Source organism: Ailuropoda melanoleuca, chromosome 8, assembly GCF_002007445.2.
Source record: "Ailuropoda melanoleuca isolate Jingjing chromosome 8, ASM200744v2, whole genome shotgun sequence".
Taxonomy (NCBI): Eukaryota; Metazoa; Chordata; class Mammalia; order Carnivora; family Ursidae; genus Ailuropoda; species Ailuropoda melanoleuca.
In genome coordinates, this window is record NC_048225.1 from 92,522,674 (window position 1) to 92,535,406 (window position 12,733).

Here is a 12,733-nt window from a genome sequence, read left to right on the forward strand (position 1 = left end):
GCTCTCAAGTCACTAATGTTACTTAGATTACCAAACCCATGGGAACTTTTCAGCTCTTACTTGACTTATCAACAGCTCTTTTCAGTGTTATTAGTCCCCCACCCTCATTTTTAAAAAAATATTTTATTTATTTTTGTGAGAGAAAAAGAGAGCGTCTGCACACACAAGCAGGAGCCGGGGGAGAGGCAGAGGGAGAGGCAGACTCCCTGCTGAGCAGGGAGCCTGATGAGAGACTCAAACCCAGGACCCTCAGATCATGACCTGAGCCCAAGGCAGACACTTAAGTGACTGAGCCACCCAGGCGTCCCCTCACCCCCATTTTTTAAAGATTGTCTTCCCTTGACTTCCTTGTCTCTCCTCTTACATAACTGTCTTCCTTTGGCTTCCACTCAAGCTTTCTCTCTTGCCTTCAGATTACCCCCTTTTCTTTGATCATCATCTAAAGGATGGTATTCCTTGGCCTCTTCCCTGTCCACATATTTTCAGTGGTTGCTTCTACTTGAATAATTTCAAATGCCATGTTTAATCTAAAGACTCCCAAATTGTTCTCTCTAGCATAGGTCTTTCTATTTAGTTCCAGACCAAAATATCTATCTTCCTACTAGACAGCTTCACTTTGATTTCCCACAGGCACTTCAACCTGTCTAACAAAAAAAAATTTTCCCCCAAATCTGATCTGCCTCTCTTTCTCCCTTTCAGTAAATTGCTATTGTGCCTCTAGTTGCCCGAGTTAGAAATATATCATCACTGGTTTCTCCCTCTCACCAAGTCCTGCCTTCGACAAGGCCACCTTCATCTTGTCTGAATTCCTGTGCCAGCATCCTAACTACAGTTCCTTACTCCCATCTCCCAAAACACTCTTCATGCTACTATCAGGAGTAAACACAGCACATGGCATCAAGACTATGATATAGACCCCAATTGTTGCTTCAGTCTCTTCTCTGATCAGGTCTCTATTACAGTATCCTTTGTCACAGCCACATTGACTGCTAGCAGTTCCCCAAATACGCCACACTCATTCACCTCTGGGCTGCTCATATTGCCCATTAGGTGGACCTCTCAGACCCCATCTGCCTCGGCTGAACACCTCTTTTAGATGTCAGTGTACCCGTTGCTTTCTCCAGGAAACTTTCCCTGATCTCCCTCCTTATATACCCAAACGAGATTGGGTCCCCCCATACACTACCCTAGCTACTTACTGCTTACTCTTACCACAAAATGTGACAGTAATTAAAACTGCCTTACAGATCTATATTCCCCACCAAACTACAAGCTCCTAAAGACATTTAATTTTAAAAAATCATCATTTTATTCACTTTATTAAGTAAAGCTTTAATCTCTAAATTTTTTTAAAGGTTTTATTTATTTATTTGACAGAAAGAGAGACAGCCAGCGAGAGGGGGGACACAAGCAGGGGAGTGGGAGAGGAAGAAGCAGGCTCATAGCGGAGGAGCCTGATGTGGGGCTCGATCCCATAACGCCAGGATTACGCCCTGAGCCGAAGGCAGACGCTTAACCGCTGTGCCACCCAGGCGCCCCTAATCTCTAAATTTTAAGCACTATGAACACCAAAGAGAGGAAAGTATTTCTGCACCAGATTTTGAAAGCAAAGTATGTATCTAGTTTTAACAGCAGGCAAACAAAATTTTTCCTCTGGCCAATTAAAAGAATGGTAATGTAAGTTTTTTGTTTTCTGTTTTTAAAGCAGATACAGGGGTGCCTGGATGGCTCAGGTGATTAAGCGTCTGACTCCTGGTTTTGGCTCAGGTCATGGTCTCGGGTGGTATGACTGAGCCCTGCATCAGGCTCCCCGCTCAGCGGGGAGTCTGCTTGGAATTCTCTCTCCCTCTGTCTCTCCCCCCACTCTCTCTATGTCTCTCTCTCTTACATAAATAATCTTTTTTAAAAAGGCAGATACTTATTCCTACAGAAATTATATTTTACTTATAGCTCCAGCAGATGTTTATCATTAGAAAAGTCTGAAACACTCTGTTTTGCTAAATCAAAATTCAGAGTTTACAACAAAAACTGTCTCATCTTTTTCACTTTATTAATTTAAAGGCATGAGATTAACAATGTGTTCAAATAATCACTAACTTGTGATAACAGCTATAATTCTAGATTATCTTTACCAATGAAACAAAGGCAAAACCATTTAAAAGAGAAAATGTATAATTTTTGAAGCCATATTTAAAATCTGATACTCCTAAACTACAAGTTTTAAGTCTAGTCATTAAATAAATTCTTAACCTTTTTTTAGGTACTGCCCATACAGTTTATTCATTAACAAACCAAAACCTGAGAAAATATCTAGAGGCTTAAAAACCCCGTATATTCTCTGTACATTAAAGAAAGCTTCTCTGATGAAATGACAAGCTATTTATTTTGAACAAGTGTGAAACTGATTCCCAGTGAAGGCTAAACTACACTGACTTACTTCTGTGGTTCCATTCACCACCAGAAGGCTCAACTAGATGTAACATCATGGTAAGGTTATAGTAGCTGCAATTAGCATCACCATTCCAGTAGGAGGAGTGTGTTCCCAAGAAATCCCTTGCCTTCAGTGTCCAAGTCAGAAACAGGTTCTCTGAATTTTACCATGTGAGCCTATCATATTCAGCAAATTACTCCTCTAAAAATCACGTCTCTTTAGAATTTCTGATCAAAATTGCAGGATTTCTAAAAGTCACCAATACTCAAAAAGTCCACATAAACAAATTCCTTCAGGAAGACATCAAACAGATATATATAAAAAGTAGGTTTGAAACTGCTTATTAGTCAATATCCTGCTCAGACAAGTAGAGTTTATTTTGCATAAACCTACTCTGTCATGTAAAACTCTTCCAGAAAAGCATTTAGGTTCCTTGTTACACAACAATGCATTAAAAGTAATTATATATTTAAAATCTGTTCCTTTCATCTCCTTCAAGGACATCCTTATAAAGATTGAAACTCAAATTCAGAAATTACTGCAAACTAATTATTTGAGTTCATTTAATGTTTGTATACACGTGTCCAGGTTGGGAGTCAACCCAGTACTTCTTTTCCACATAAACCTTACACAACACCTTTCCTGGCAAGAATCTATCAATAATGTTACATGTCACTTAAACCAGTCATTTGGCAACGCATAAAATACAAAAGCAAACAATTCTTCATTTTAAACCTACATTTACAATTTACTGCCACGGTATCAAAAGCCCAGAATTTATTTACTAAAAAACCCTGAACTAGACTTAGGCACAAATACATTAAAATAAAAAAAACAAAACAGAAGAGAACCAATCTGCTGACAGACAGCATCAAACATCACTGAACAAACGTCACTGAAAGAAGCACCAACAATAACTGGATGGGGGAAGGGGTGTTAAGGGAAAACAGTCAAAAGACAACTAGCAGGTAATTTCTTCGACAAAACAGTTGTTCTAACTACATAACTACATTTACTATGCACAGAATACTATATTTGGTACCACAGTGGGATATGAAAACACAGATGACTTCTGATTTCAAAGTCTTTCATTCTGGAGAGAGAACATCACTCCATAACAACTGAACACTAACTCAAAACAACAAATCAACAAATACGAGTCTTATTCAAATTGGATAGCAGAAAGGCCAAAAACAAAATAGGAACATGAAATATAAGTGGTACCATGTCCTTGATGCTTTATCTTCAATAAAAAGCTGTAATCAAGATTAAGATGATAGAAGTAAAAACACTGTGCAAAAAAATTTCTTGTTGCCGAATAAGGACAAGGCATAACCAAAAATACAGTTAAGTTCAAAAACAGTTCATTTGTTTAATATCTAATATTCAACATATACACTAGTAATATTAGTTTTAAATCTTAAAGAAGCAGAACAATGCCTTTAGTGTATAGCAAATATCAGTGTTATACTCCAAAGCGGCTGAAATCATCATGTTACCCTGAATGATGGAATTAAAAACCCTGATATGTTCTCTTTCATTTTACTCAGCCACAGCTCTAAAATCAGAGAAAAGAAAAACAGACCACCTCATATAAAATGGTAATAGTTGAGTTTTAATTATGATTAACTACAGAAAAATCCTATAGAATCATCTCATCATATCTGAAACTCCAGAATCTAACATCCCTTCAGGAAAGCATCTGATTAGCCATAGGGGGCAGCAAACTTAAGAGAGTGAAAAGTAAATAGCAGGAGGTGAAGTGAGGGCAGGAAATGTTAATAGGCTGGGTAATGAGCCATGAGTATCAGAGAGAAAAGGACAAAGTCTCAATTAATGAATTAAATCAATAGACAGATAATGCTAAATTAGTGATTCTCAACCCTGGCTGCACATTAGAATCACCCTGGGAGCTTTTAAAAATACAAATGCCTGTATCCTACCTTAGGCAAATTAATTTACAATCTCTTGAGGGTGGGCCTCAGCATTGATATTTTTTAAAGCTCTCCAAGTGTACAGCCACAGTTGAGAACCAGAGTGCTAAACACTAAAATAAAAATAAGCAAGTCTCCACTACCAGCTTTTTACAATTTAAAAAGTTAAATTTCAAAAATTAGGCACAAAAATCAATTTCCAAAATATATTATTTTTGTCGCTAAACTTGTCTTTGTCATCCAAAGAAGGACAAAAACTCATTAAGAACTAATTCATCTTTGTGATTTTACCAAGGAAAAATGTGATTCTTACAAATAAAAATGATTAAACTGATGCAGAAAGACAACTCAAGTTTACTATTTACAGGCTAGCGCTCTATCCCTATGATCACACTATTTTAACTAAATGCATTTTACTGCACTATCACTTAAATTCAGTTAGACACTTCATAAAATAATCCAAAATTCAATTAAGGATCAGAGGAGGGAATAAAATTGGGGGAAAAAGAAATTTGACCCTACATAGGAATTCTGAAGATGTTAAATTAAACTTAATTAGAAAACTTTTCCTTCACGTAGAGGCCAGCAATGAATATTATGTTATCAATTTCTCTAAGAAGTATATCCTAAAAAAATTTTTTTATTAAAAAATAATCTTCCAGAAGAAATTTGACATTACTTTCAGAAAATAGTCCTAAAATGACAAAAGTGTGTCAAATCCCTTTGCAAACATTTTTCCTGATAAATTCAGGTGAATTTCAACTCTCCTTTGTGCCAATCCAACTACAAATAGGGATCTGGGGTTTAGAGAAAATGATACTAACTTTGAGAAGACCTATAAACCTTAAAAGTTGAATTAGTAGTGTTTTCCCCATTGCAAGAAAGTTAAGATAGTTAAGAAATTTCAGATCATGTCAGTGTTCTTGTTCCAGTTATCCTAAAAGACCATATATACCTCAAGGGAAAAAAATTTTTTTTCCTAAAGGTAAGCAAGGCGCTTCAAATCAGCATCACTGTTACTGGCCTGGATACCTCCAGTGGGACCCAGCTTCTAAGAATATACCAACCAAGAATCGGAGGTTCTTCAATCTCAAAGCTGGTTTCATTCTGTTCTTGGCTATTTACCGGCTGTCTCTTAGGAGGTAAGCACAACTATACAATTCTACTGGTTAATTCAATTACTTAGCTTGGTAAAAATCTTCTAACACAGGTTTTAATATTTTAAACAGTCTTTAACTCTGTCCTATTTCCACTTCCATACTTATCCTGAAAAATGATATAGCTTCAACTTACTTTTCATAAATCATATCTGAAAACTGGTTATAAATAAAATCATACTTTAAGTACACTAGGGAAGTTTACTACTTACGTGAATCCTTCATTAAAAAAGTATTTTTAATCCAGACTTTCAAATATCAAAGAGAATGGGAGCTAACATTCTTTGCCTATAATAATTACATTATTTCACTTAATCCCCATAATCCTGGGGAGATATAAGGTATTATCCCCATTTTACAGATAAGGAAAACAACTCAGAAAGATTAAAAATTTGCCTTTGACCCAGGATTGACCCCAATGATCAAACTTTATCATGCTGGTTCAAATTTTTATAAAATAGGTTAACAGCAAAAATACTGAAATCATTTGACCTGAGAGCTGGTATATCAGATGCAACACCAGATAAATAATCATAGGCCTGAAACGAAGTTGTTTAAGCCTCAACTTTCTCATCAATAAAATGTGAATGATACTGGTTTTGCACAAAGTTCCTGTGAATATATAATTGCAATGAAATATAATGTTTGTAAAAACACATTGAGCTATGTCATGCAACAGCATAGCCTTAGTAGGTGTGAAAAAGCAAGGGATATCAGAGATTAGGAGTTACTACACCTCTTTGGACTGTTTCACTTATTATACACAATACTGTTTTATAATTAAAGAATTAAAGTATGATACAATTTGTAAATGCTAAGAGTTATATAAATATAAGGCATTTACTACTTTACCAAATAAATCCTTTCAGAGACTTAAACAGAATAGGTTAAAACAGGCTGAAAAACTTCCTATTGTGAATAACAGATTTTTTTAAATGTTAGAAGTTTCCTAACTGTTGGTTACTAGAGGAAAAATTTAAGGTAGAAAAATTAAGTCCTATACTAACTTAAATTTAAAAACAAAAAAAATGGTTGATAAAATGCTCCTACTTTTATTTTCTAGTACCTAGTTCTCAGGGGGAGCTTATAGAATTAACATAACAAGAAAATTTTAAAGTGCTTTGAAAAATATTTTTTTTAAGCTATACAATGAGGCAGTTTAATTTTCAGGACCCACATGACAGCACCTTGTTTTTTAAAATATCCTTCTAACTAGTCTTTTTTATTAAACACTTTCTGTAACAAAATAGTTTTCTCTGAACATTTCCCTATTAAAATCCTGCAACCTACTTACTAAATGATTTTGCACAAATAAACTTCTTATACATGAAAAAGTTGGATTATTTTGTTAATCCTTACCCATAGCATGCTTTGAGGAAAATAGCTGGCACCTTTCCAGTTTAGATCCATGTGGACAAAGTGTAACATAAGCAGGTTAGTATAAACACTTGAAAGATCTTGGTTGCCCACAAATATCTGAATCTCTCTCCACAGGAAGATTTTATTTCAGAGCAGGAAGAAAAATTCTCTTTCATACACATACTAAAGGGCTTTCCACTGGTTTTTGTTAAGGCCACAAATGGAAAAAACTACTACAGACAGAAAAAGCACACAACTCTGTGGTATCAAGTACACTGCCAAAGTACCATGTGAAGCCACTGAATTTTTTTAAAAAAGCACTTTTCAAGCATTTTGGCATTTGGAGTAAAAGCAACTCTTATTAGTGGGCAATCCAAGTAAAGGGTCTTACTTCCACAATTAAATTTGCATAAATTTATAGTGAATACCTAATTTTCCTTTTGAAGAATATTGTATTTTCATGTTAAATATACAGAATTAATCTAAAGTTCCAATTTTACTTCTTCTGTACTAGTGACCAAATACTATAAATAAAACATTCAATGACACCTTCAACTTGTTGAACTATGCACCATATAATTTAGAGGATTACTGACTCTGCATATTTTTGTCAAGCTTTTCAAAACTGTATTAAAGCTGCATCTCCTAGCTTGATCTACTAACCATGTTTAATAGGCAATTATTTTTATTAAAGTAAATATATTAATAAGGACAACAGTAAGGACCCACAATACCTTACTAAAAAGCAAATTTAATATGAAAGCAAATAAATATGAAAAACGCTAACATCAAACCTTCAATTATAAACAATTTCACAATTTAATGGGAAAAATCAAACGTTTTAATTAAATTTACAGTTTGAAATCCATGAATAGCAACCCAATGTCCTAATAGGTAAGATAATATTCTTTTATAGCTATGACATCACTCAAGAATTAAAATCTTGGCAATGCCTACCATTGTGGTTTACCACTGACTATGATATGTAAATTGGTTTTAACCATTTTTGCATGCTGAACAACAAATGATAAATGCAGCAACACAAGCCACACATATCTTAAATACAACCTTCTTTCAAAAGCCACTTGGATTCTGGCTGTGGGATGTCCATGATTTAGAAGCACCCCAAGAGGCAGGGCGGTATAGGGTCTGAATGGGGTTCCAGATCTATTGTAGGTCAACTGTGATTTGATCTGGGGTTTTCTTTAGACTCCTAGCCAAACTAAGGCTGGATTCATAGGTCCAAAGACAAATCTGAACCAGATTATCCTTGAAGGAGATGAAATGGATTGAAAAATCTGGACATTTATCTATTTTAGTATGGGATCTTTTAATTTCCAGGCCTTGCAAAATAGATGATCTAGATTTCTATCAGGTTTCTTTTCTATACGAATTGTTTTAAATGTCTAGGAGCATTATCATCTTGTTCCAAGACGATTTCTATCTCATAAAAAGCAAAGACATGAAAATTATAAAATTAAGGGAAAGTAATGCACAAAGAATAAACTAGACCACTCGGAAACATTTCATTAAAAATCCTACAAACCTTGTGGGAAAAGTAAGCGAGCCAAAAGAAGTGCCAAGTTCTCCTGTAAAGCATTAGGCACGGATACGAATTTGAATTACTGTACAAACCTACACAGTCCCTGGAATCCCTGCTCCGCGAACTAAGTTCCCATTCCACTGCAAGGCAACACTATTAACTCTTATACTCCTCCAAATTTACCGTGTAAATCTTCTCAGGCAATAAAGTATTTTAAAGTCTTTCTATTCTTTGAGTTAACTATACCATCTAAACCTAACGATCCAGTAAATAAGACTACACTACTCAGATTTTTACGCTTGTTCCTTTATAAAAATAAATCTAAAGGCCAGCTAACTCCTAACCATCCTCTGCGTTGGGATTGCAAACAAATCCCAGTCTGTGCGACAACTGGGAACAATCAATGGGAAGGGGAGGTGAGGAGAGGGGAGAGCAGACGCTGGATAACTAGAAAAGTAAAGGAATAATTCAAAGTGTATGAAAAGCGGAGGAGGGTCTCGGGGAAGTACAGATCCAAAGGGAGGGCAGGTTGCTAAAGTCACACGGGGAAAGGCAAGCCCAGAGCAAGAGGGAAGAACTACCTGGCGCCCGGGCGCTGGAGAGTTGCAATCGCAAGGGCAGGTGAGAGAGCGCGCAGGTGGGGAAGGGGGTTGGCACCTTCTGAGATGGGAAGAGTTCAGGTGAATCGGGGAGAAGAAAAGCAGCAAGACACTGAGGAGCAAACCTGTTTGATTCGGGCGGGGGCGGGGGAGGGGGAGGCAACGTGGGAAACACGACTCACACTACAAGCCCCAGCGCGGCAGAGGGAAACCCCTGGAGGAAATGGCTCTGGCGGCGCGGGGGCGAGCCCCTGCGCTCCCTCCCGGGGCCGCACCCTCGGAGGTTACCTTTGAGCTGGGGCAAGGGGTGCAGCTCCGCTTGGCTGCCCTGGCTGCGGAACTGCGAAGAGCCCTGGGAGCGCTTCTGCCTCTGCGCCTTGCGCACCGATTTCCGGGTGAAGCCGTCCACTTTCTCCGAGGCCGAGATGGCGGCGCTGGCAGCCCCCACCGGCGGCGACGACGACGACATCGCCGCGGCCCTGGCGCTTGGCAGCTCCGGCTGCTGCGTGCACGGAACGGGCAGCGGCAGGAGGAGGAGGCGGGGGAGAGGCGCGGAGAGCTCGCGCCCCTCCGCCCCGTCCCCTGGCCGCGCCGCCCTCCCGCTCCCGGGCGCCGCCGAGCTTCTCGCCGCCCGCCGCCGCCTCACGGCCACATCTCAGTGCCGGGGGTTCCTGGTCCCCGCCGCGCGGCCACCTCCCGGGGCTGACGGAGGCAAGGGCGGGGGCGGAGGGGGGTGAAGAAGTTGTTGACTTCGGGCGCGGAGGGCGGGTGGAAGAGAGCCTGAAGTTTGGACAACTGAGGCGAGGGCGCAGGGGTGCGGGCGCAGAGCGCGCCTCTCTTCTCTTCAGCCCAGTTCGCCAGCCGGCCGGCCGGCCCCTCACTGTCCACTGGCAGCACAGCCCGCCCTGCTTGGAGCCTCCTCCCGAGGCGCTGCCATCGCGGGTCCCCTCCGAGCCGCCGCCGCGGTGCCCGCTCTTCCCTGTCAGCGCCGGACCCTCATCTCCCGGGGCGGTGACCCGCCGCCCCGGCTCTGGGAGCGCACACACTTGCTCCTCGCAGCGCGGAGCGGTCCGAGCCCCCACCCCTACGCGCCCTTCCGCCGCCCACGGAGAACCCCCAACGAGCGACCGCTACAACTTGAGAAGGTGGAGGGTGCACGCAGAGAGGGGGGGTAGTGTGTGAGCGTGTGCGCGCGCGCTAGGGCGCGCGTCCCGGGGGAGGGGCCGCGCGAGGGGTGGGGAAGGAGGAGATTGACTGACAACTTCCTCAGGGTCCCGCCAGCCTCTCGGACGTTCGGGAGGGAGTAGGAGGTGGGAAAACATGCCAGTTCTCTCAGCCAATCGCAGAGCTAAGCGGCAGGAACGGGGGTGAGGCGTGGCTTCCCGCACAGTCTATTAAGCTGAGAGGTTAGGCTGAGAAATGGGGCGAGGTTGTGTGAAGGACTTCTGCCACACCCAATCGTAAGTGAGGACGGCGAGCGGTGCGCCGTTACGTCACAACAGCGCGATGAATTCTCCTGGTAGAGAGGGGAAGTGTACCACCACCAGCAAGTTCCTTTGCACGCCTGCGCGATATCTCCAGGCTATAATTGCTCTCCTGACAGCCTATGAGAAGACCAGAACACTAGCGTGGGTAGTTTAGAGAGCGAAATGAAGGCCCTTTCCCGTCCCTGTCCCCTCTGCTGGCCAATGAAGAACTGAAGCGACCGATGGAGCTTGAGGTCTGGGGCGGGAAAGAGCGCCAGGTGTTACATCACTAAAATGGGCGGGACAGACTTCGGGTTTGGGAAAAGGGCGGTTGGATTGACGGGCGAAGGGACCCTGGGGAAGGCGAGGAAGTGAGTCCGTCCATTTGGAGTTGGGCGCTGAGTTCCTGGGCGGGTCTTGGAACCTCCACTGGTCCTAAACCGCGTAAAATTAGTAGTTGCGGAATAAATTTGTAGCTCTTGAGTGGTTCAGGCACCGTGGTTCTGAGAACTGTTCTCCCGTCTAGTGTGGGCATTCTAGCATCTACTGCTTCAAAGAGTTCTCCGTATCCACACCATCCTAGAAGAGGTTTCTCGTGCCCAAGTTAATATCCCGCTAATTTCCACCCCTTCTTCAGCAATAGGCCCTCGGCTTCTCCAACAGAACGAGTACAGATTTCGCTGGTCAGTGGCTTGTGGATTCGGGGGCTTGCCGTTTACTCTCACTGTGATCTCTTCCTTGGAGATTACGACTAGATTTTAAACTTCTTAAGGACAAGGACAAGTTGTGTGTGTGTACGTGTGTGTACGCGCCGCCGCTTTGCGTATCATGTTTAATAAAAATAAGTGAGTTGATTTGTATGAGAAGTACGCAAACGCAACCAAATATTCTCTCTCCAATCTGTTATAAGACTCTCACTACGCCAAGTATTAGTACTAAACGAAATTCATAAATTGATTTGTCATTTACATAAAAATGGAAAAACACTTGCAGAGTGGAAGAAGTATAAAAAAAATTTAAGCCCAGAAAAATTTAAAAATTAAATAACTAAGCACAACAGTGTCTCCCTTTGGCTTAGTGGTTTTGCGCTGGTGGGCCCAAATCTCCATTTCTTCTCAGGAGCTCCAGACATTTTCCTTTCCACTTGATAAAAATAGGTGCCATATGTTTAAAGCAAAAGTACCTGCTGCATATGTACAGAAGATTCCGACTTTGGGTGGGAAGTTGGATTCTAGATCCAGAACCAAACCAATTACCTCAAACCATTTCTTCCTCAAATTCAAGAGTGGTGAAACTGTATATTAAATTCTCCCACTCAAGGAGGTTCAGACCTCAGCAGCAGCTTTGACAATCCAGTCAAGCTCCAGATCATATTGAATCTACCTTCGCAAACATTCAGACCAGGCCCTCTCACAGTTTGCACAATCAACCCCCAAACATACTTTAGGGCTTCCAGATCAGTCTTTTAAAACTCCATTTGTACCTTATTCACATGTTTGAAGAGCTACCCAGTACCTACAGAACAGAGTCCAAATTCAAGGCTCTCCTCAAGCTAACTCCAACCTTTCAAGGTATAAATTCCACCATGTCCCTACACAAAATTTTTTCAGGTCAGACACATCATTCCACATACTGATCCCCTAGAAGTAGTTGTACTCCCTGTCTTTACTCTTCCAACATCTTGAAATAATCCTTTTTCTCCGTCTGGTTGAAACCTATCTTTTCTTCAAACCCCAACTCAATCCCTATCTTTTAAGAAGCCATTTATGATAATCTGGCCAGAAGCGATGGCTCCCTTCTTTACATTGCCGAAGCATTTATTGTCTACATCACCCACATGGCCTGTTATCACACACCATTAGAGATGGCACTATGCTCTTCCTCCCCTGAAAGTTTATAAACACCAAGATATCAAGAAGTTTGTCTTTCTATACCTCCATATTCCCTATGGTACATAACCTAGTTTTTAGTTCTCAAGAGCAGGGTGTCTGAAAGTGGTCATTTGAACACCTGCATCAATCCTCTGAGGTGCTTATATAAAATGCAGATTCCGGGGTACCTGGGTGGCTCAGATGGCTAAGCATCCCATCCAACTCTTGATTTCTGCTCACGTCATGATCTCAGAATCCTGTGTTGGGCTCCTCACTCAGCAGGGAGTCCACTTCTCTTCTTCTCCATCTGTCCCTTGCTATGATCTATCTCTGTCTCTCCCCCTGCACATGCATGCTCTCTCTCTCTCTCATA

General features: G+C 41.2%; 1 protein-coding gene across 1 annotated transcript in view; it reads right to left on the reverse strand.

Annotated features, from left to right (window-relative positions):
• PPP2R5A (protein phosphatase 2 regulatory subunit B'alpha) overlaps positions 1–10,220 on the reverse strand; it is a 65,241-nt gene extending 55,021 nt beyond the window's left edge. The window contains exon 1 of the mRNA XM_011222266.3: positions 9,312–10,220. Coding sequence (XP_011220568.2) covers positions 9,312–9,492 — 181 coding nt within the window. The 5' untranslated portion in view covers positions 9,493–10,220. The remainder of the gene's footprint in view (positions 1–9,311) is intronic.
• Positions 10,221–12,733: the final 2,513 nt, after the last annotated feature.